This window comes from Amblyomma mixtum, chromosome 3 (genome assembly GCF_055824585.1).
Source record: "Amblyomma mixtum isolate Tamu chromosome 3, ASM5582458v1, whole genome shotgun sequence".
Lineage (NCBI taxonomy): Eukaryota > Metazoa > Arthropoda > Arachnida > Ixodida > Ixodidae > Amblyomma > Amblyomma mixtum.
The window spans coordinates 416,347,299-416,371,834 of NC_143014.1; the positions used below are offsets into that span (position 1 = coordinate 416,347,299).

Below are 24,536 nucleotides of genomic sequence, written 5' to 3' on the forward strand. Positions count from 1 at the left end.
CTTACCCCCTTGGTATTAAAATGGCTACAAAATTTTTTGACCAACAGAGAGCAATTTGTCTACGCCAACAAATCATCGTCACCTCTTTCCCCCGTTACTTCAGGTGTACCACAAGGCACAGTGCTTGGACCCTTGCTTTTTCTAATCTACATTAACGATCTTCCCTCTAACGTCAACTCGAACATCCGATTATTTGCCGACGACTGTGTAATCTACCGCCCTATTACCAGCAGAACAGACTCTGACACCCTCCAAACTGATCTAACCCAAATCGAAACTTGGTGCAAGCATTGGCTAATGTCCCTTAATATTACTAAAACATGCATGCTTTCTTTTCATCGCAGGCAATCCCATATTCCCTCAAAATATGTTCTTTTCGGTTCTGAAGTATCATCTGTTCTTTCCTGTAAGTATCTTGGCATCACCTTAACTCATACTCTAACATGGTCTTCGCATATCACGAACAACGCTAATGACGCTAACCGCACCCTTGGCTTCCTACGTCGAAATCTTCGTTTTACTACCCCTTCTATCAAATTATTAGCTTATAAAACATTCGTCCGACCTAAACTAGAATTCGCGTCAGCAGTATGGGATCCTCATGAATCTAACCTTTCTATAATCCTTGAAAAAGTTCAAAACCGCGCTATCCGTTTTATTTATTGTGACTACTCTTACTATATTAGCGTGTCCTCTTTAAAATCCAGAGCATCCTTGCCTAACCTTGAAACTAGAAGAAAAATATCTCGACTATGCCTATTCCACAAGTTCTATCATTCACCTTTAGGATCATCTATCATATCAACAGCTCATCGTCCTTCTAGCCGCAACAGCCACATCAAGACCGTATACCCACCCGCTGCAAGAACAACATCTCATTTCCGTTCTTTTTTGTCATATCATCTCGGGACTGGAACGATCTGCCGCCGGAAGCCGTACTCATCGTCAACTGCATCGACTTCAAGAAAAAGATTGAGGCCATCCTTATGTAATCAGTAATTTTTATGTATCCTGTAATCTTTATGCATCCTGATCTTTATGTACTCTGTAATCTTTATATAATCTGCATGTAATCCGCCCATCCCTCATGTAATGCCCCACAACCGGGGCCTTTGAGGTAATAAATAAATAAATAAATAAATAAATAAATAAATAAATAAAGTTGTTGCTATATGTATATATATCAAGCCAGGCTGTCGCTACTAGAGCTATCTCTCATTTTGCAGTAAACGAGTGCCATCGCGTTTTATGAGTCGGGTGGCAAGTTGGTTTACTGGAGTGACGTTCGTTTTGAAAGGGTAACATAGCGCGAGGTGGTACAGTGGACGGGGGACACCGCTTGTATCTTCGTCCTTCGTCGACCCTCCCCGTTTGAGCTGTGTGGTTCCTTCAAAATGAGGTTTAATAAGTGATGCGCTGTTTTTGCTGTGTACGTTGTTGAGGGCTCGACCCCATGCGGCTTATGTGTCGAGAACGCTGCATGCTTAATCCCGTCGAAAGAGACAGGCTTTTAATGCCAACAAAATGTACCTCTTTGTTCAGCTGTTTTGCCGTTTCACTTTGTTATTTCGTAATCAATCTGTAAATCGCGGCCACAAATCACGGAGTTCTTGCACAGTTGCTGCCTTCCGATGCGGCATGCGCGATGAAACAGCGCACTGGTACACGATGGTTCAGCACAGCTCACACGTAACATCACATTTGTTCCGCGGACTTTGTGAGTGCGAAGCTTATATGCTCACAGAAATGGACTGCAGGCATAATAAGAACCAACATAAATGTGTGCAGTAGCGCGCTCGGTTTCGCAAGCTGAAAGTATGCACTGCCTCATGAGTGGGTTTTGTCCCAGTGCACGGAGCACAGATGCCCTATACATTACCATGCTTATCAGTCGACTAGGAGTCTTTTATGCGAAGCATATTAACGTAGGTTTCGGGCCTTCGCGAGACGCCCGGCGGTGGCCACCATTGACCTTGAAGTGAGATCACATGATGTGACGTCACGTGATGACGTCACACAGGCTGCAGATGGGGCCTCATTAGGGTCAAGTATTTCTAGGGACCCTAGCCTCATATCGCGCCGTCGGACGTCGCCCGGCGGAGGCCTCCACGCTTCGGTTCGCGCCGTCGCGCGCGACGCGGCGGCTGCGCCACCATCGCTGCATCACGTGATATGTGACGTCACGCCAGGGATGAAGCGGCGCGCGCCCGCCGTCGCGTCAGTCTCTGTGCCCGCAACCGCGCCAGCGTCTTTGCGCCGGTCGTGTATGCGGTCAAGATGCCTCCAAACGCTAAGGACGTTAATAATAAGAATGCAAAACGAAGGCTGCTTCGCATCCCCTGGGTTTAACCTTGATAAGCTTCCAACTTTTTATTGGGATGGCGTTGCGCACACTAAAAACGTACACAGAAAGAGCAGAAGATGACAGATAGAGCACAAACTATCAACTGAGTTTATTGCTTCCACAACAGCATATATATGCAGTATTCACAAGCGTAATAAAGCAGGGGGTGAGGGAAGAAGAAAGAAAAAATAAGGGGAGGACGTGTCAAGCATGCATAGGTCAGAAAAAGCAACGAAAAAAATTCCTTTCCCTATCAGATAAGGTGACAGAGGTATCGCTAACACAATTGTCGCCTTTTTCTTTGATGTGGAATGCTTCTAAAAGTTCGCGGGCTATTTTGTTTTTACTCTTGCCCAGAATCTTCATGTCTTTGAACATTGGCTCACTACCAGAGCATGAAATGCAATGGGCGGGCAAGTTCGCCCCTTTTCTTTTTCGTATAGGAAGAGCATGCTCCCCTGCTCGTTCATTGACGCAGGTACTGTGCACTGTCTGGGACCCGCACTGTCTGGGACGTGCACTGTCTGGGAGCCGCCTACTGCTAGAGATAAAGATAAGTTGTAGAGGGTGCAGAACATTGCCTCTCGTTTCGTGTCTGGCACTCGCGGGGCTCGTTACAGTGCATCGCGTACGAAGGATGCACTCAACTGGGAATTGCTTGACACGCGCCGAAAGAAGTTGCGTGTGAAGCTATTTCATGCTGTTTATTATTCAACTCTTCGGGTTGAACGCGAAAGGTATGTGCAGGAGCCTTTTTATAGATCCAACCGTGTTGACCATGTTTTTAAAGTCCGCGAATTCGCGGCAAAAACTGAATTGTTTAAAATGTCTTTTTTTCCGAAAACCATTAGAGAATGGAACAGACTACCGAGCGATGTTGTGAGTGTGACATCAAATGATGCGTTCTTTCGTTCTTTAATGATGTGATGCGATTGTGATGTGTTCTTTTGAAGTGAGATGTACATGGCGAACGCTTTATGCTTGTAACTCTGCCTGCGAGCGGAGGTGTCATGTGTGCTTCTTTTTTGTACATTGCCCCTACCCTCCCCCCACTGTAATGCCACGGCGCTGTGGGTTCCTTACTAAATAAATAAATAAATACAGCTTTGCCGAAACACACGCGTCCACACTTGAGCTGGATTTGATAGACCACGCCCGTGGTACATCACATTTCACATACTGTTCAGCATGTTTCATTTACATACATGCGCTTCGTGGGGCTCGTTCCTCGGTGATCCTGGGGCATAACCCAGCAAGCTTTTTTTTGGGCCGAAAAAACCACCGAAAGACCATGCCTGTTTGCCACTTTTTTTAAATTGTGGGCTATTTTGTGCAAGTATGGAACCACTGTCGGCTTTGTACTCCGAAAGCGTTCAAGGTCACAGCTGCGCTTGCCTTTCTTTATCTTCTGGAGAAGGTTCTTGGCTACCACTGTGATGAGCGACCAGGGGAAACCGGTTGAAAGCAGCCTGGTGATCTGATTATGAAAGCTGGAATGCATTTCATGCTCGCATGATTTGGTTAAGGCTGATTCTAGGCACGAGTTTGCAAGTGCTCTTTTCACAATCTTTGACTGTGCCGAATCAAATGGAAGTAGTGCTTTCTGTGCTCGAGGAGCATATTTCTAACAGACATGATGCAAGCCACCCCAAGGAAGCTATGCGCCAACTCGCCCAGCGAGTTCTTCTACATAGCATGCTTTACCGGCCTGAAACGTACTTTTTTTCTTTTCGGCTACGTGAACTTCACCGAACGTACATAAATCGTTTTAGTAAGGTCGCAATATAAAAAAGAAAAGCAAATACAGGGCGTTCCAGCTAATTTTAGCCAGGGTTTATAAATATGCCTAGGCACCCTAAGATGACGCGAACACAAGCATTTGGCTGGCTGAAGTAACTCTTCTTTTATTCTGCTTAATTGCATATACAGGGTGTCCCAGCTAAGAGTAACCAAGCTTTTAAAAAAGACGAAGTGTCCTAGCCCTGTGAGACCAACTGAGGGTTGTTGCCAGTCACGTGTCCTAGTCTGCGGTATTTTTTTTTATTGTGCAAACGTAATTAATTAGCAGAGACTGATTAGCTAACTTTTTAATTATTGCCTTTAGGAAGAAAGTGTCAATGCAAGAATTGTAGATGCCATAGAGAAATAACCGGTTGCGGTGTTTCCAACCAAGTACCACTGATACAGCTTCATTTATTTGCCTTAAAAGAAAGCCCGCGAAATACAAAAAGAACCACGTGATAGGGAAGCAGTTTCAGCGCTCCCAGACGACCGATCAAACAACGACATTCGCTTATCTTTGCAACGCTTTCCCAAACGGGGTTCGGCGTTTTGCGATGGTTGCGAGATATACGCCAGCAACTCTCGCATGGACGCTAGGGCGACCGCTCCTTGAGCGCGTGACGGTGCAAGTTCGGCGGCATGGCCACATGCCTATCACTCGAGGCGAGGTTTCGCGTGAAAAAGCGCTCCATGCGAGCCGCGCTTCACTTCCTTGAAAAGCAGGGCCCGCTTGCTTTTCATGACGCATATCTCGCCACCATCTCAAAACGCCGAACCCTGTTCGGGAAAGCATTGCAAACATAAGCAGATGTTGCTTGACCGGTCGTTTGGGAGCGCTGAAACTGCTTCCTTATCACGTGGTTTTTTTTTTGTACTTCGCGGGCTTTCTTTTAAGGCAAATAAAAGAAGCTGTATCAGTGGTACTTGGTTGGAAACACCACAACCGGTTATTTTTCTATGGGTTCTACAATTCCTGCATTGACACTTTCTTCCTAAAGGCAATAATTAAAAAGTTAGCTAATCAGTCTGTGCTAATTAATTACGTTTGCACAATAAAAAAATACCGCAGACTAGTACAGTCGCGAGCAAAAAATATTAGCACAGATCATTGGGGATCAGAATTTGTATATCTCACCACGCGGCGCTGCGGTACGAAGACCTGCCTAACGGGCCGTTTCCATGTTTGCAGCGTAGGGGGGGACGGCATGAAGTAAGCTTTATCAAGCGTGCACCGCCCGAGCGTTGAAGTGCCGACCCTACGTGACTGTGCTTGAGGCATTTATTTTGGCTGGGTTATCATAAGCAAAGGTGGCCTCTTTTTATTACCTTTTTTTTATGTCCGCGATGGTTTGTCAAAAGGAACTCGCGGGAACAATAGATGATAGCGCTGCTTTTAGCCAGTAATTTTGCTGTCCGTGGCAGTCCGCTGAACCCCCCTAATACTGTAGAATGGGAACGGCCCGGCACTCTCGTTATCAGCCTCTTTGCCACCCGCAGCGCCACGCGTTGTCATTCCGGCGCTCCGGTGTTCCGTCGTGTGTGCTAATCTTTTTTACCCGCGACTGTACACGCGACTGGCAACAACCATCAGTTGGTCTCACGGGGCTAGGACACTCCGTCTTTTTTAAAAGCTTGGTTACTTTGAGCTGGGACACCCTGTATAGTTGAGTTTAATTCACCAACCTCGCAAGCGACGAAGTTGGGCTAAAAATTCCAATTGAGAAGTTCCAGACCGATCCCCAAAGTACCGATTAAACGGTTTCAACGGTGTATGCCCACGAAATACAAAAAAATACCACATGACATTTCAGCTGGGGCGCCGCGATTGCAAAGCTACAAACGTCCTGCTTACAAACGACCAGAACATTTAGCCGGGTGTGCTCCCGCTTAAAAGAAAGCAGGGCAGTGACGCAGGCACTGGCTCTGCCATTTACGCCAGCGACATGCTTCCCTCGCTGGGGTTCATTATAAGGATAAGCAGATGCTTATCGCTTAGGCTGGCGCAAATCGCACAGCCACGTCTCCGTCACTGGCCTGTCGTGCTTTAAGCGGCAGCGCACCCAGTTGAACAATCAGTTCGTTTGTAGGCGAAACGTTTGAGAGTCGCGCAATCGCGGCGTGCAAGCAGGCATGTCGGGTGGTATTTTTTTGTACTTCGGGGGATCTGCAGTGAGCGGCAAAACCTAATACGTAATAAATGGAAAGCTAGAAAGTTTTCAATCGGACGTTTTTCGGACCATCCTAGGACTTTCTGGACAAATTTATTTTGCCAAACTTCGTTGCATGCGAAGCTGGTCAATTAACCTCGACTAATTATGCAATTAACCAGAATAAAAAAATAGCGCAACTTGCGCCATACAATAGCGAGTAACAAACATGCATTTAGTCCCACCGTCTTAGGGAGCTCGGCATATTTACAAACTCTGGCTAAGGTTAGCTGGGACACACTAGTCAGCCACCAGGGCAGAGTGCCACCACTTGCCCATTCAGCACTGCCTGTTATCACTTCGTGCTGATGACATTCAGTAGTAATGATCAGCTTTGGAGCAGGATGTCGACAGTCTTGTAGTCAGCGAGAAGCCGGGAGGTGGGGGGGGGGGGGGGGGGTTACTTTCTGCGACATCACATGATGCGTATTTGCTGTTGTATGCCAACAGAAAAGATGACCACGTTTTGCGAGCATATAAATGCAGTTGGTCAGAACCCACTTATGAACTCCTCACGACAATTCTGCACATAATTGGATTGATCTCTGAACACAAGAGAATGTGAAACAACGCACCGTGATACAGAGCAGGGCAGAGAGCACCTGACTATGCCAGTAGGCCAGCACCTTTTATATTCAAGTACGCTTACAAATTCAGAACGCCTGTGATTTCTGCTCGGGTACAGTCTTGAAGAAAACATGGAAGCGGAGCGCAAGATTTGGGGGCGGCCATTATTTGCCATGCCTTGAAGTGACACCTGCTCGGCCACATCGGTGGCCGCTTACTCATCAACTCCTGGTTACTGACAGTCTCCAAAATGTTGAGCATGATTCGTCGAATGCGGATGAGTCGAGTAACTCAAAGCATTTCTCGTGGAGGCAAGTAAAGATTCTAGTGGTGCCGTGTGCGGTAAGGCGCTAGAGCTAGAGATCTTGGTGCTTATAACGTGATAGTATAGGAGCCTTGCTGGAGCTAAAACTTAGCGCGCGCCGTCCCAGGTGACACCGAAACATTGCGGTAATGTTACATTTTTGTTACGTTCAAATGTTATTTCAATGTCCTTAATGTCCTTTCTTTCTAATGTTTTTGTAATGTTACATATAAATGTTCGAATAACCTTCCGCAAGCATTCATGAAACATGTAAACAACATAAATGGAACTTTCTCGAAAATGGTGAAGCAGCCCTGCACAAGCATGCAGGCCTGCCAGTGGTGACGGCACACAACTTACAACACTTAGCAAGAACCAACAACAAGAGCGACACCACTACACTACTCCACTACTACAGCACAGCAACTCCTATTCACTCACCTCCAAACGGATATCATGCCGCCGAGCTTATATACTCGCTACTGCGGGATGTCCCATGAGTGACAGTCTGGAATGGGTAATAACTAATGTTTTGTGACAAAATAATGGGGCTCTTCACGTAATCTATGGCGAGTACTATCTAAGAGATGTGGTTACAAGGTGCTGTTAGTTGAAAAACATCTTTACTCTAAGAACAGTGAGAAAATGTCTGGAAATCCGCGCTTGAAATATATTTGCAATGTTCTTTTATAGTTGCGACTCTAACATTATAATAAAATTTAGAAGATTATATTAAAACAACGTTTGTTTAGAATGTGAAAGTAACGTTTCCTATTTAACTTATAACGTTAGATGTTAATTTTTAATGTTAATGTAAAGTTACTATGCAACGTGCAACATTACTGCGACTTACATAACATTTTTATAACACTATTCTAATGTTCGGTGCTACATCGGGTCGTCACAGCTCCCAGCTTTCGTCCTCTCGCGTCTCACCCTCTCCACTTTTGTGGAAGAGGAAAGAGACGCTGGGCTAAGAATAACTCAGGTCATATGAAAATGGCTAAGGCGGAAAGAGCAAAAATAGGTAAAGAAGCGCTCTGTACCAGAATAGAATCAGCGAATAGGAGTAGAAATTGGTGCACAACCTAGAGAGGAATAGAAGAGTGCATTGCTATCGCATTTGCTCCGCAACGCTACAGTTGACCTCGCGCAAATTTTTCTGCCACTGGAATACATTGTTTCCCCAGAAGGCAGAACGTGGCGCTGCTGGACCTTACGGCAAAGCTTAGACAGGCTAAGCACGGCTCTGCAAGCTCCTATACCTCCTCTTGGCCACGGATACTACAGATTCCAGCTCCATTTCTTCCGTCAGGTACGTTCATAGCTGGTGGTGGACGCAACAACGGGCAACATTAATCTCCATTGCAACAGACGACCGAAACTCGTGGGCGCAAGGGTTGTTCCCATGGCATGTGCTTCGTGCGCGGATTGCCCCGAAGTCGGCTTCACTGTAGGGAAAGGGGGGGGGGGGGGGTGCGGGGAGTGATTCGGTGTTCGACTTCTCGGGGCGCAGGCGCGCGCCGCGCTTTTCTTGGGCTTTCGCACACCCTTTCCTTGCTGTTGTAGCATTTTAAAATCGGTCGCGCTGCCGGCCAACTAACCAAACCGCTGGACCAATGTAGGGATAGCAGAGAACACACTTTGAATGTTTATACCGACACATCCTTGCCGCTACTTTCAGTCGAAAAGAGGTATTTCTTCTTGAGTAGTTTAGTTTAGTTTATGGGTTTTAACGTAGTATATTTCTTCTTGAAATGTACTACATGTTTGTAGAGGGCGAGGAGAGGAGGCGACGGGAAGCGCCGGCGTGGGTCGGACACTCGAGATGCCTCGCGCATCCGCGCCGCTCGTCGATAACTTGAGATGCCTCACACCTGCGCGGCACGGCATCATCAAAACGTATAGTCGCTCTGCTCCCTCTCTCGCTCGTTGCCTCCGCGCTCTCCTTTCGTATTCGTTTCTGTTTTGTGGAGAATAAAATCAGTCTACTCGGAATCTGCACGCTGTCAGCAAGTTTATTTTTATCCCGCAGCGAAGACGAGGCGCTACATATCCATGTTAGAATATTCCGCACAGTGCACATATAATGGTGCATCGTGAAGAGGTGTGAAGTAATTCTGAAATGGTGCAGCTGACATTTACAGAGCATCATTTCGCGCGCACTGAATTCCAGCAAATTAATGAACGATCATACCGTCCATACACTGAGCGTACGCCATTTAATGCCTGCTGTATGCTTTTTGAAATCCCAGATAATTGCAAGAATTGTTTTGTATTTACGAAAACAAATTACAACAAATCAATATCATGCAAGATCTTCACTTTCCATAATAATAATTGGCGAAATCAATAAAATTCAGCTAATATGCAGCTGCATAATGAATTCGCACAATGTATCGACACGTCTTCGGCCGAAAGACGATGACTGTTTCATCAACAGCAGGGATTAAATGATAGTTAATCGCTGCCACTAGCGGAGGCGCGCGAGAAAACGTTCGCAGGTAGCAGGGTTCGCTGCATCCTTGAGGGTCTCATTGTGCTATTCGCAATTTAGAAGGTTGGGAGAACAGAACCAAACACCACCGTACCTGTCTGTCGCTGCACCGACATCAGTATAACAAGAAGGAACACGACGCCAAAGTGACCGGCATCGCATAGCAGGTGATAGCGCCCGAGATAACACGCCTGGCGTCGCTCACTAAACAAGGGCGCGCTGCAATTGTAACGGCCGCGCAATACGAAAATTCAAAAAGGATAGAGGGGGAGAGGCCTTTCCGCCTATCATAACCCTCTTGTTCTGTATGCATCCACCTAGTGTGAGGGGGTTCTTTGAATTAGCCGGAACAGTAGTGGCTCGCGTTTTCGTCCCCCTGGGCTGCATGCACATGTATTCATCGATTCCACATAGCAGACGGACGCACAGCAATAGGTAAAGTGCAGGTTTTGAAAATTAAAAGCGCAGACAATTATGGGCTTAGCCAAGTCGTTAGATATTTACTGCAGTAAACCTGGGCGTGCAACTAACAACGACTGGTTGCTAGTGCTACACGCACAGCCTGCGACGACTTGCACACACAGCACCCAACCAGCACAAACATTCAATCCAAAATTTTTTCTTCCATCAACGGCTATATGCAGGAATTTTCAGTAGCTCTGGGCTCGCAGTGCTTCGAGAATTGGGCCCTGGCCAGAGTTTGTGTGTTGCAGCTCATACTGAGAGGGATAGTACAGGGTGTTTTAGTTTCGGGCCTATGAGGATGTGAGTTGGGGATCACACCCGTGACAGTGAGCACAGTGGGCCGTCAGCTGCTCTCGGAAGCCACAGATATTCCTAGGAATGCTACCAAAAAGATAGCCCGGGTTTTTTCTAGTACCGGCGAATAAACGCCGCAGTTGATTTCCGCCACTGGTGCCCGAAAAAAAAAACATATCTAAGCCCTCATTTGTGACATCGATCGCTTAAAATATTGACTGCCTACGTCAGCCTACGAACGAATACCTAGTGGACAGAGAACGCGACGACGACTTTATCCTGTTACCGGAAGGACCAGCACGTGCTATCGCAATCAAAAGATTACGGGACACGAGTTCTTCGAAAAAAAAAATCATAGCTTCGCCTCCCTACCCAGCCACGTGGTATTGTTATGCGCATTTAAGGCGACTAGAGTACGTGAGTGCTCTGAAAAATCATTTCTTTCCGCACACACGCGGCGCGTAAACTTTTGATCGCATAAATACGTTGGTCACTCTCAACTTTTTTGTAAAGATAACGCCGCTTGCACGTATACGGAGGAAGCCTTACTGTTTTCTTAGACGTCACGGCGCTCTTCTCGACGTGTCCAGCCGATTCCACGATCGAGGATGCTTTGAAGAGAGTCTGGCAGGTCGCACTTCCCTCGACGCTCCTCAGGTGGGGGCACTGGTGCGGTTCTGCGAGAGCGATACACCTGCAAAGGAAGAGGGAGAAAAAAGTCAGGTACAAACAGATCGCTCGGCTGTCTTCTCCCCCCGCGTCACGGGATTGCAGCCTGGTGAGAACTGGCCTCTAACGTGAAGAGTATCCCCTTCCATGGAGGGAACAAAAGCGAGACTCCGCATGGACGCCACACGGCCACACATCGCACGTCCGCTGCGAATACGAGATGGCTCCGGCGCTAGACGACCTGAGCAGAAGAGGCTGGCGCCGACGATGGCGACAGGAAATGGAGCAAGACAGCGTACAAGCGCCGACTCCGACAACAATTGCTGACCATCCTGTAAGGACCTTTCATGTACTGAGTTCTGTAATACAGTGCTTTTTTTGTTTTCCTCTATAAAGTGTGCATTCGCGGTTTCAGAACCAGTCTATAGTTGAGGTACCCCACCACAGCCTTCCTGCCCTAGTCACGGTGCCGCTTCGGTGCCGTTCCTTTGACGCGAACCGACACCGTGCACCCTGTGCTCGGTGTAGAGACGAGACCCGACGTCTGGCCCCGGCAAGCGTGGAAAAATACTCTCCTTTATTGGGCTGCGTCAGAGATACACGACACTGACACAATACAAGACCATGTGTCACGTGCGGCCAGCAATCGGATTCTGCCGCATCACTCAGCGAGTACGCAGAGGTTCCTAGCCCATCCACCATTTGCCAGCACCAACGGAGACAACACTATACCTTTCTAGCGATAATTGTTTTTCGACCAGAGGTGCAAATTGCCCCCATTTTTATTTTCCTTCCTTACCGTCACTTTTGAATACATGGCCCTCGTTCACCTTCGCCCTAATTTTGAGAAATTATCCGGCCCTCCACCACTCTTTCTTCGCAAAATTGGCTGGCCATCCCTCGCCCTCACACACATATCGTCAACCCTTCTTCACCCTCACCCTCACTTATACTTTCGTTCGTTTTTTCCAAGTAGTTTTTTTCTAGTCCGCAACTTCTGGCAATATTACTGAGTAATAAAATATAAGAGAAGCTCTCAAAGGCAGAGTTGGACGAGAGGCTAGATGCTTTTATTGTTGTGTGTTTGGGCGTGTGAGCTGTTCGAGCTAATACGCGAGACAAAATCGAGATAGTCACGAGTTGAGCCCCACGGTATCACTCTGGCTTCACTTCTGGCACGCACTGCCTGCATACATGCGCCCTGCACTTGTAACATTTATTGTTATCTATATGCACTGCTAAAATGAGTCAGTGCGTTGTTGTGTCGGTGTACGGAAAGTAATACGCTAAGAACATTCCGCAAGCATTGCAGTAGCATGTACCACAAGACTTACAATAACTGCTAAGCAAAGAATCTACTACGAAGGAGGAAAGTTTTTAGGTCGCTTAATCACCATTACCCGATAGCACTGCGATAGCATTGTCTTCTAACTGAATTTCACTGCTTCTAAGCTGCCGACATTTTGTGCGGATTGCTGCATGCTCGTCGGATGGCGCTTCCACCAGCACGGATGGAAGATGATGAAGACCACCTTATCAAACTACACCGAGAGAGACTGGCAGTTTAAGACGCGTGAACGTGGGTGGGTGACGGATTGCTTGGAAAAAGCAGCGCTAAGGTGAAGGACAAAGAAAAGAGGACAACAGTACCGGCGCTGACTACGAACTGAAAGCTTTATTAGAAACAACACGCAATATATACTCCATCGACAACCAAGAGCGCATGGCAACACCAAAAGCTACAATGATACATCAATCAACTGGGTCAAGATACTTTAGTTCACAGTCATGAACTGTTACAGAGGGGATGCTCACGCACGAGTCATGCACTGTTTTTTTGGATATCAAAGGCTTCACTGATTTTCCGTGTTAGTTTATCTTTGTGTTTGTACCAAATCCTAGTTTAATTAAGAATGGGGGTACATATCATTGCAGCCTTTGGCGTTGCATTGCGCTCTTGGTTGTCGATGGAGTATATATTGCATGTTGTTTCTAATAAAGCTTTCAGTTGATAGTCAGCGCCGGTCCTATTGTACTCTTTTCTTTGTCCTTCCTCTTAGCGCTGTTTTTTCCGAGCAACATATACCAACTAGCTCAACTCTCCGTTTTATTGTAGATGACTGAGACGACGACATTGCGAGCAGACCTCCATAGCCTGGCAGTTCGAACAATCAGTACGTTAAGATTTCTGCCAAATGTTTGGTCGTCTGAGAGAAGCGTATGTACCGACCGAAAATAAACCGTAGTGGCACTCCCTTTTACTGACGTTCTCAGCCTTACCTCCCATCTAGTGCTCTGTTGCTCCTTCTTTTGAGATGTCTTTCGTGGCGTTTCCTAAAACCTTTGTACATGGTTGATGTAAATAGAATTCATTTTTAGTGTAATAAATACCATGTAAAAGAAAGCTGGGGTGATAGCGTAATAGTCTCAAGTATCCTGTATTAACCGGATTCGCTGTGAGGCTGTTTTCCCAGAAGCGCATAGATGGCGCAGCAGTACCCTTCACGTCGGTCGTATCCCGTGCTTACTGGCCGCAGTTCTGCCATACTCGGAAGCCGCATTTCATAAGTTATTTGTTATGCTTGTTTTATGTATTGATTCAAGAGTATATGCGGTATTTATATAATGTGCACAAACATGCACAGCACGCGGGGCTTCTGCATTTCGCCCAATTTCGATGAAAGCAAAATGCAAGAGGCGCGTATACACTGCGCTATGTCGGCGCACGTCAAAGAACCCAAGATAGTCGAGAGTCTTATCTCCCTTATACATACTGAGTCGCTATAAGACGTGTAACCCCCCAAAAAGCCAAATAGTTTCCATTCATCATGACTCTCCGCACCGGTGTCGGTGAGGTGTGCACCAACAGTGAAAGATATGGTGCATTTCCTTTCCCGGCAATTCTGATCATTAGCAGTAGCAGCATTTATAGTACCGCCTGCAGGCTACCAATAACGCATTTTCACTTGCATATATGAACTCACACTAAGACCTCGTAAAGACCGGGAAAAAAGTTAAAAGACCAACAGTTGCGCTTATTAAAAGCAAAAGTAAGCATAAAAGTGCAGAGAAGGGAATAAAATCTGACGACGGCCTCTGACTGAGTGAATGGTGTTTCCGAGCTGGTGCTAAGCTTTAGATGATGAATTTTTCATTCGCATGGCGATTTTTCTGACTAAGCATTCGCACGCTATGCGGCAAATGTGCTGCGCAGCGTACTTCGCTCCACCTCACTCATCCTTAAGACATAGCGACTGGCTAGTAGGTTCTGCATACTGCACAGTTGTTAGTCAGCGCTTGTGTTTGCGTTCTTCTCATCTCATCCTTGTTACTGCTGCACTGCAATTTTCCAGTATTCACTCACCCTTGCTTGCATTCCTTGGGTATTTGCAAGATATGCATATATACTGTTCTAGTGAAAAAAGCAAGATTTTATAAACACTAAATAAACAGATATGCTAGACTTTGTAGCACATTCAGTCGACACAGCATTGCAGTATGATACAAGACACAGTAATGTAGTTCTATAGTTTTAATATTAAAGAATTACGACACGGTATTTAAAACCAGGACTCGCAGTCACGCTTCCTCTGCATTCGGAGTTAAGCCCCGTCCTCATGCTACTCTTGCTGCTCTATTGTGTTTGTGGGGGGCACACAAATGAAACCTGTAGGTTTGCTCACACTTTTGCTTTGCTCACGCTTTGCTTCGTCCATAGTACAGTAAACTTGATCTGAATCAGGCTCCTCCGTCAGTATGTTCCACAAATTACCTCATCACACACACACACACACACACACACACACACACACACACACACACACACACACACACACACACACACACACACACACACACACACACGCACACGCACACGCACACGCACACGCACACGCACACGCACACACGCACACACACACACACAAACACACACACACACACACGCACACACACACACGCACGCACACACGCACGCACACACGCACACACACACGCGCACACACACGCGCACACACACACACGCACACACGCATGCACACACGCACACACACACGCACGCACACACGCACACACACGCACACACACACGCACACACAAACGCACACACACACACGCACACACACACACGCACACACACATACACACACGCACGCACACACACACACGCGCACACACACACACACACACGCACACACACATACACACACACATACACACACAGAGAGAAGCGCGGACCTGGAGCGCACTTCGGTGAGTATGAGTTGGGGGAGAAAGAGGAGAAGCACCATTTATAATCGTCGATATCTCCGGTTTTAACGAAGTTAGCGTAAATTTTTTTCCTAATCTATTTATTTCGTGCTGTTGTTCGATTTAGAATATTAGTGAATATGTTATCGCTTAAAGCTAATTGATTAGAAAAGCAGCAGAAAAAACAACCACATGCCGCCGGTGGGATCCGAACCCATGACCTCCGAATTACGCGTCCGGTGCTCTACCTCTGAGCTCGGACACGGCCGTCAAATCTTCTGCTTTTCTAATCAATTAACTTTAAGCGATAACATATACAGTAATATTCTCAATTGATCAACACCACAAAATAAAATAAATAATTTGAAAAATCACCTGTGTCCCCTTGGTTTCTGTAGCTCTTGGCTTCTCTCAAATATATATATATATATATATATATATATATATATATATATATATATTATACAGGGTGTCCCAGCTAACTTCGACCAAGGTTTATAAAAAACTAAGCGTTCGTGAGAATTAAAATCACGTGGATGTTGTTAAGGTTTATCTAAAGTTTGAGTACCATTTTTTCGCTCCTCCTATTTGAATAATTAGTCGAGATAAAGAAATTAACTTTTTAAATATAGCTTGAAGCTTTCCGGCATCAATAGGAAAGTTGTGGAGCTCCACAAATATCCTCCAACCCAGGCATTTCCAACGATATAGACTTAGCGTGGCCGTTTTTATTCGGGAAAAACGAAAGCCCGCGGAGTTTAAAAATACCACTTGACAGCGCGCTCCGTGCGCCCCGATGCGCCGCGATTAGAGCGCTCTCATCCGTGCTTTGTAAGAAACATCACCCACTTCGGGCCTTTCGTGCTGCCCAAGACAGGGCTTCGCGATGTGCTTGGTTCCAAGATAAGCGCCAGTGGGTACGGGCGGGAGCTGAAAGCGCGGCTCACGTTTCTGCTGCAATAACTGCACACTCAGGTTAGCAGAATGCATGCGGAGGAACGATGACAATCTCATGAGTTTGAATTTAGGAACAAGATCTCAACAAGCAAAGACGCATATAACAAGCCTGATAACGTCGTGTGAATTACGCCGCAAAACAGCTCCCGCGCTTTCTTTCAACTCCCGTCCGTACCCACTGCCGCTTATCTTGGAACGAAGCACATCGCGAAGCCCTGTCTTAGGCAGCACGAAAGGCCCGAAGCGGGTGATATTTCTTACAAAGCACGGATGAGAGCGCTGTAATCGCGGCGCATCCGGGCGCACGGAGCGCGCTGTCACGTGGTATTTTTTAAACTCCGCGGGCTTTCGTTTTTCCCAAATAAAAACGGTGACGCTAAGTCTCTCTCGTTGGAAGTGCCTGGGTTGGACGATATTTGTGGAGCTCCACAACTTTCCTATTGACGCCTGAACGTTTCAAACTATATTTAAAAACTTAATTTATTTATCCCCACTAATTATTCAAATAGGAGGAGCGAAAAAATGGTACTGTAACTTTAGATAAACCTTAACAACATCCACGCGATTTCAGTCCTGAAAAATGCTTAGTTATTTTATAAATCTTGGTCCAAGTTAGCTGGGACACCCTGTATATATATACATGGTCTGTTCTGAAAGTAGTAGGACTCATTTTTTTAAACTAAACATATTCAAGAGAATAGTACAAACGATTACAATTTTTCAAGGTAGCACACTTCCGCACCTACATGCTGCTGCCAATGAGTTTCACACTTTTCGTACGCCTCCAGGAACGCCTGGACCGTAATGCTGTTTAGCTCCCTCGTCACGGCCTGTTGAACCACCTGTACCGATCCGTGATGTTTCCCCTCGAGCGTCGATTTTATTCTCGGGAATAGAAAAAAGTCTGGCGGGGCCAAGTCGAGGCTGTAGGGGGGCTGAGGCAGCGTTGCCGCCTTGTGCTGGGCAAAAAATCGGGGTCCTCATTCACATCATGAAGAATATCCTACCGGTTGGCCTTTTCCTCCTCTGACAACACTCCTGGCACCAACTTCGCGCAAGCTTTCCTCATGGATAAGTTTTCTATCACGATCTCAAAAACTTGGGTTTGAGGAATGCTCAAGTCATCAGCCATCATTCTAATACTCGTTCTACGATCACTGTTAAGTAAACGTTTCACTCGCTACACAATTTCGTTGGTCTTGCTGATCGAAGGGCGTCTGGAGCGGTCGTCTTCCTCCACTCTTTCCTTACCTTCTCGGAACAGCTTGTGCCACTCAAAAAACACCTGATCTACCCATGGAAGCGTCACCGTAGGCCTCTTTGGTCATGTTGTGAGTCTCTTTGTCCGTTTTACCAAGATTTACTCAAAATTTAATCGCGTATCGCTGATCCAGTAAACGCTCGACGATTCTGCGTGACGAGACGTTTCGCCAGGGCTTCACAGTACAAGTGACCTCCTCCCTTCAACGGCCGTGAGCCATTTGCCGATTTTCCCCAGCATTCCCAATATCCCTCTTCAACGATCCTGCACGCGCAGGCCACCTCTCGTCCGCCCGTTCGACCAGGAAAAAACCAGTCCTACTACTTTCAGAACAGACCCTGTATATAGAAATGACTATTTTCCAGCAAATAAAATGGCGGGTCTACAGGGTCAATTCAGCCTCTCCAGCTGGCCGGCAGTTGTATTCTGTCGGCGACTTCTAGCACTGTCGTCGTCGCCCTGAACTGCACGCCGGAGTCCGAACTGACAGGAACAGCTTCCCATTGTTCAGGAGAACGAGATCTAACTAGATCTATAGCGGAGGCGGATCCTCCGAGCAGTCCCAGATTATGTGGTCCAAAGTGGCAGGCTCGCCGCATAACTGACATAACGCGCTTTTCCTTACCTCAATAACTATCGGTTCATAGTCGTGTAACTGTGCAGATGGGAATAGTTTATTGCCACCATGAAGAATAGCTGCTATTATTAGTTTCACGCGCTCGCAGCTTGCAGGACCGTACGATGCACGGCCTGGACTTTGCGAAGTGGAAGCGGGCTACAGGGCGAGTTGCGGCGCGGATAGCCGTTGCCCAAGAGCGCCTGCGGAGAGATAGGCTTCCCGCCAAACAACCCACCGAGGGCCGTGCACGCTGGTCTGCGATGTCCACCTGCTGCGGTTCACAGACAGAGAGTATAAGGAACGCCAGCTAGGGCAGCCTGGAACGCACCGACAACCGTTAGTACCACTTCGGCGCAGCATACCAGGTGGGTCACAGATTTCGTTGCGCCGACCGCGGCACGGCGCTGCTTTGACGAGTCCAGTATCCTTCGACGCCATGACCGACGGTTCATCGAAACAATTCCTAGCGATTCAAAGGTGGCCCTTTGTCATTTTGCGAGGCGACACATCTGTGCCACAGCCAATAAAACTTTAAAAACGTTACCGAAAGAAAGGAGCGAAGAGGACCTAGTCTGGGCCCCGACCCATGAGGGCGATCCAGGTAAAGAAGCCGCTCACCGCTGCTCTCGAGGTTTTGTCAGCCAAGTAGGTGAGGAGGCTTCTGACACGGGAGCGCATCGAAGTGAGGCCCTGGGCTCGTATCAGGCCATAACGCAATGCTAAAGATAGCTATGAGTGCGCTGGCCTCCTCCGCACGATTCGCTCAGCATAGAACAGGCTACCACGTGGCGATGGCTGGAGGCGCGGTCGCAGCCGGACCCGTGGACATACTACAACATATTCCCCGATCTGGTAAACCCGTTATGTCAGTTATGCGGCGAGCCTGCCACTTTGGACCACATAGTAGTCTGGAACTGTTCGGAGGATCCGCCTCCGCTATAGATCTAGTTACATCTCCTCAGAACAATGGGAAGCTGTTCCCGTCAGTTCGGACTCCGGCGTGCAGTCCAGGGCGACGACGACAGTGTAGAGGTCGCCGACAGACTACAACTGCCGGCCAGCTGGAGAGGCTGAATTGACCCTGCAGACCTTTCATTTTATTTGCTAACAAATAAAGTTGTTGTTATATGTATATATATCAAGCCAAGCTGTCGCTACTACAGCTATCTCTCATTTTGCAGTAAACGAGTGCCAAGGCGGTTTATGAGTCGGGTGGCAAGTTGGTTTACTGGAAGTGGCGTTCGTTTTGAAGGGGTAACATAGCGCGAGGTGGGACAGTGGACGGGGGACGGCGCTTGTATCTTCGTCCTTCGTAGACCCTCCCTGTTTGAGCTTTGTGGTTCCTTCAAAATGAGGTTTAATAAGTGATCCGCTGTTTTTGCTGTGTACGTTGTTGAGGGCTCGACCCCATGTGGCTTATGTGTCGAGAACGCTGCATGCTTAATCGCGTCGAAAGAGACAGGATTGCAATGCCAACAAAATGTACCGTGGTGAGCAGCCTTGTCTAGAGCGCTTGAGCAGTGCGCACTTGGTAACAAAAACCGAAATTAGAGAGCAGCCCCTCATTACAGGGCAAAGTTTTCGTGCCTGCTTTGTTTACGAGGCTATCTGGCGCTACTTCCGTGCAAGCGTTGCAGCTGGACCCTAGAGGCTGCCCCAAAATCTGGATTTGTTTGCAAGGAAGTGCACCGCCCGAGCGCTCTAGACAAGGCTGCTCACCACTGTACCTCTTTGTTCAGCTGTTCTGTCGTTTCACTTTGTTATTTCGGCGTCAATCTGTAAATCGCGCCCACAAATCACGGAGTTCTTGCACAGTTGCTGCCTTCCGATGCCGCATGCGCGATGAAACAGCGCACTGGTACACGTTGGTTCAGCACCGCTCACATGTAACATCACATTTGTTCCGCAGATTTTGTGAGTGCGAAGCTTATATGCTCACAGAAATGGACTGCAGGCATAATAAGAACCAACATAAATGTGTGCAGTAGCGCGCCTGGTTTCGCAAGCTGAAAGTATTTAGTGCCTCAGGAGTGGGTTTTGTCCCAGTCCACGGAGCACACATTACCAAGCTTATCAGTCGACTAGCAGTCTTTATTGGGATGGTGTTGCGCACACTAAAAACGTACATGGGAAGGAGCAGAAGATGACAGATAGAGCGCAAACTATCAACTGAATTGATTGCTTCCACAACAGCATATATATGCAGTATTCACACGCGCAATAAAGAAGGAGGCGAGGGAAGAAGAAAGAAAAAAGAAAGGGATGACGAGTCAAGCATGCATAGGTCAGAAAAAGCAACGAGAAAAATTCCTTTCCCTATCAGATAAGGTGACAGAGGTATCGCTAACACAATTGTCGCCTTTTCCTTTGATGTGGAATGCTTCTAAAAGTTCACGGGCTATTTTGTTTTTACTCTTGCCCAGAATCTTCATGTCTTTGAACATCGGCTCACTACCAGAACATGATATGCAATGGGCGGGCAAGTTCGCCCCTTTTCTTTTTCGTATAGAAAGAGCATGCTCCCCTGCTCGTTCATTGACGCCGGTCCAGCTTTGCCGACACACACGCGTCCACACTTGAGCTGGATTTGATAGACCACGCCCGTTGTACATCACATTTCACATACTGTTGAGCATGTTTCATTGTACATACATGCGCTTCGTGGGCCTCGTTCCTCGGTGATCCTGGGGCATAACCCAGCAAGGTTTTTTTGGGGGGCCGAAAAAACCACCGAAACACAATGCCTGTTTGCCACTTTTTTTAAATTGTGGGCTATGTTGTGCAAGTATCGAACCACTGACGGCTTTGTACTCCGAAAGCGTTCAAGGTCACAGCTGCGCTTGCCTTTCTTTATCTTCTGGAGAAGGTTCTTGGGTACCGCTGTGATGAGCGAGCAGGGGAAACCGTTTGAAAGAAGCCTGGTGATCTGATTATGAAAGCTGGAATGCATTTCATGCTCGCATGATTTGGTTAAGGCTGATTCTAGGCACGAGTTTGCAAGTGCTCTTTTCGCAATCTTTGAATGTGCCGAATCAAATGGAAGTAGTGCTTTCTGTGCTCGAGGAGCATATTTCTTATAGACATGATGGAAGCCACCCCAAGAAAGCTACGCGCCAACTCGCCCAGCGAGTTCTTCTACATACCATGCTTTACTGGCCCGAAACATACTTTTTTTTTGCTTTTCGGCTACGTGAACTTCACCGAACGTACATAAATCGTTTTAGTAAGGTCGCAAAATAAAAAAGAAAAGCAAATACAGGGCGTTCCAGCTAAGTTTAGCCAGGGTTTATAAATATGCCTAGGCACCCTAAGATGACGCTAACACATACATCTGGCTGCCTGAAATTACTGCTTTTTTATTCTGCTTAAATGCATATATAGTCGAGTTTAATTCACCAACTTCGCAAGCGACCAAGTTGGGGAAAAAATTCCAATTGAGAAGTTCTAGACCAATCCCCAAAGTACCGATTCAACGGTTTCAAACTTTCCATCCATTGCGTATTAGTTTTTTTTTTCACTTTCTGTGTATGCCCCCGAAATACAAAAAAAATACCACATGACATTTCGGCAGGGGCGCCGCGATTGCAAAGCTACAAACGTCCTGCTTACAAACCAACAGAATATTTAGCCGGGTGTGCTCCCGCTTAAAAGAAGGCAGGGCAGCGACGCAGGCACTGGCCCTGCCATTTACTCCAGCGACATGCTTTCCTCGCTGGGGTTCATTATAAGGATAAGCAGATGCTTATCGCTTAGGCTGGGGCAAATCGCACAGCCACGTCTCCGTCACTGCCCTGTCGTGCTTTAAGCGGCAGCGCACCCAGTTGAACAATCAGTTCGTTTGTAGGCGGAACGTTTGAGAGTCGCGCGATCGCGGCGTGCAAGCAGGCATGTCGGGTGGTATTTTTTTGTACTTCGGGGGATCTGCAGTGAGCGGCAAAACCTAATACGTAATAAATGGAAAGCTAGAAAGTTTTCAATCGGACGTTTTTCGGACCATCCTAGGACTTTCTGGACAAATTTATTTTGCCAAACTTCGTTGCATGCGAAGCTGGTCAATTAACCTCGACTAATTATGCAATTAACCAGAATAAAAAAATAGCGCAACTTGCGCCATACAATAGCGAGTAACAAACATGCATTTAGTCCCACCGTCTTAGGGAGCTCGGCATATTTACAAACACTGGCTAAGGTTAGCTGGGACACACTAGTCAGCCACCAGGGCAGAGTGCCACCACTTGCCCATTCAGCACTGCCTGTTATCACTTCGTGCTTATGACATTCAGTAGTAATGATCAGCTTTGGAGCAGGATGTCGACAGTCTTGTAGTCAGCGAGAAGCCGGAAGGTGGGGGGTGGGGGGGGGGGGTTACTTTCTGCGACATCACATGATGCGTATTTGCTGTTGTATGCCAAGAGAAAGATGACCACGTTTTGCGAGCATATAAATGCAGTTGGTCAGAGCCAACTTTAGAACACTTCACGAAAATTCGGCACATAATTGGATTGATCTCTGAACACAAGAGAATGTCAAACAATGCACCGCGATACAGAGCAGTGCAGAGAGCACCTGACTATGCCAGTAGGCCAACACCTTTTATATTCAAGTACGCTTGCAAATTCAGAACGCCTGTGATTTCTGCCCGGGTACAGTCTTGAAGAAAACATGCAAACGCAGCGCAAGATTTGGGGGCGGCCATTATTTGCCATGCCTTGAAGTGACATCTGCTCGACCACATCGGTGGCCGGTTACTCATCAGCTCCTGGTTACTGACAGTCTCCAAAATGTTGAGCCTGATTCGTCGAATGCGGATGAGTCGAGTAGCCCAAAGCATTTCTCGTGGAGGCAAGTAAAGATTCGAGTGGTGCCGTGTGCGGTAATGCGCTGGAGCTACAGATCTTGGTGCTTATAACGTGATAGTATAGGAGCATTGCTGGAGCGAAAAATTAGCGCCCGCCGTCGTCACAGCTCCCAACTTTCCTCCTCTCGCCTCTCACCCTCTCCACTTTTGTGGAAGAGGAAAGAGACGCTGGGCTAAGAATGGCTCACGTTATATGAAAGTGGCTAAGGCGGAAAGAGAAAAAATAAGTAAAGAAGCGCTCTGTACCAGAATAGAATCAGCGAATAGAAGTAGAAATTGGTACAGAATCAATAGAGGAATAAAAGAGTGCATTGCTATCGCATTTGCTCCGCAACGTTACAGTTGACCTCGCCCTAATTTTTGTTCAACTGGAATACATTGTTTCCCCAGAAGGCGGGACGTGGCGCTGCTGGACTTTACGGCAAAGCTTAGACAGGCTAAGCACGGCTCTGCAAGCTCCTATACCTCCTGTTGGCCACGTATACTACAGATTCTAGCTCCATTTCTTCCGTCAGGTACGTTCATAGCTGGTGGTGGACGCAACAACGGGCAACATTAACCTCCATTGCAACAGACGACCAAAACTCGTGGGCGCAAGGGTTGTTCTCATGGCATGTGCTTCGTGCGCGGATTGGCCGGAAGTCGGGTTCACTGTTGAGAAAGGGGTGGGGGGGAGGACGGGGTGTTCGGTGTTCGACTTCTCGGGGCGCAGGCGCGCGCCGCGCTTTTCTTGGGCTTTCGCGCACCCTTTCCTTGCTGTTGTAGCATTTTAATTAAAATCGGTCGCGCTGCCGGCCAACTAACCAAACCGCTGGACCAATGTAGGGATAGCAGAGAACACACTTTGAATGTTTATACCGACACATCCTTGCCGCTGCTTTCAGTCGAAAAGAGATATTTCTTCTTGAAATGTACTACATGTTTGTGGAGGGCGAGGAGAGGAGGCGACGGGACGCGCCGGCGCCGCCGTGGGTCGGACACGCGAGATGCCTCGCGCATCCGCGCCGCTCGTCGATAACTTGAGATGCCTCACACCTGCGCGGCGCGGCATTATCAAAACGTATAGTCGCTCTGCTCCCTCTCTCGCTCGTTGCCTCCGCGCTCTCCTTTCGAATTCGTTTCTGTTTTGTGGAGAATAAAATCAGTCTGCTCGGAATCTGCACGCTGTCAGCAAGTTTATTTTTATTAAGGCGGAAGCCTTTAATGTCTCATCGTTGTAAGCAGCAGTTGTCGACAGAAAATGTCACGCTTTTCAATTGGTGGAAACGGTCGTGACGTCACAGTGCGGGAATTTCAAACGGGGCCAATTGTACTTTGGCTAGTAACCATGCAACCAATTGAAGGGATCGTATAGTGATGCTCCAAGTAAGTGAGACTGAGCTTAGTTAATTGCTTAATTACCCAATTAGCCTAATTAGCTTTACTAGTCAGGCCATATAAATAAATAAATCCGATTAAGAAATT

The 24,536-nt window shown here is 47.3% G+C and overlaps 1 protein-coding gene across 7 annotated transcripts in view; it reads right to left on the reverse strand.

The window, feature by feature from the left end:
* Nucleotides 1-11,670, reverse strand: part of LOC149357754 (anaphase-promoting complex subunit 10-like) — a 77,039-nt gene extending 65,369 nt beyond the window's left edge. For 2 of the 7 annotated variants that reach the window (XM_089584898.1, XM_089584897.1), the window contains exons 1-2: nt 11,251-11,670; nt 11,010-11,154 (exon numbers count right to left, since the gene is read on the reverse strand). Coding sequence is in view for 5 of the 7 variants with exons in the window: in XM_089584899.1 (XP_089441025.1) it covers nt 7,646-7,662 (17 nt within the window). In the remaining 2 variants the exon portion in view is untranslated. Of the gene's footprint in view, nt 1-7,645; nt 7,690-11,009; nt 11,155-11,250 lie in introns of those variants that run through there. The other 5 variants (XM_089584902.1, XM_089584904.1, XM_089584899.1 and 2 more) reach the window with 4 other exon arrangements.
* Between the last annotated feature and the right edge of the window lie 12,866 nt (nt 11,671-24,536).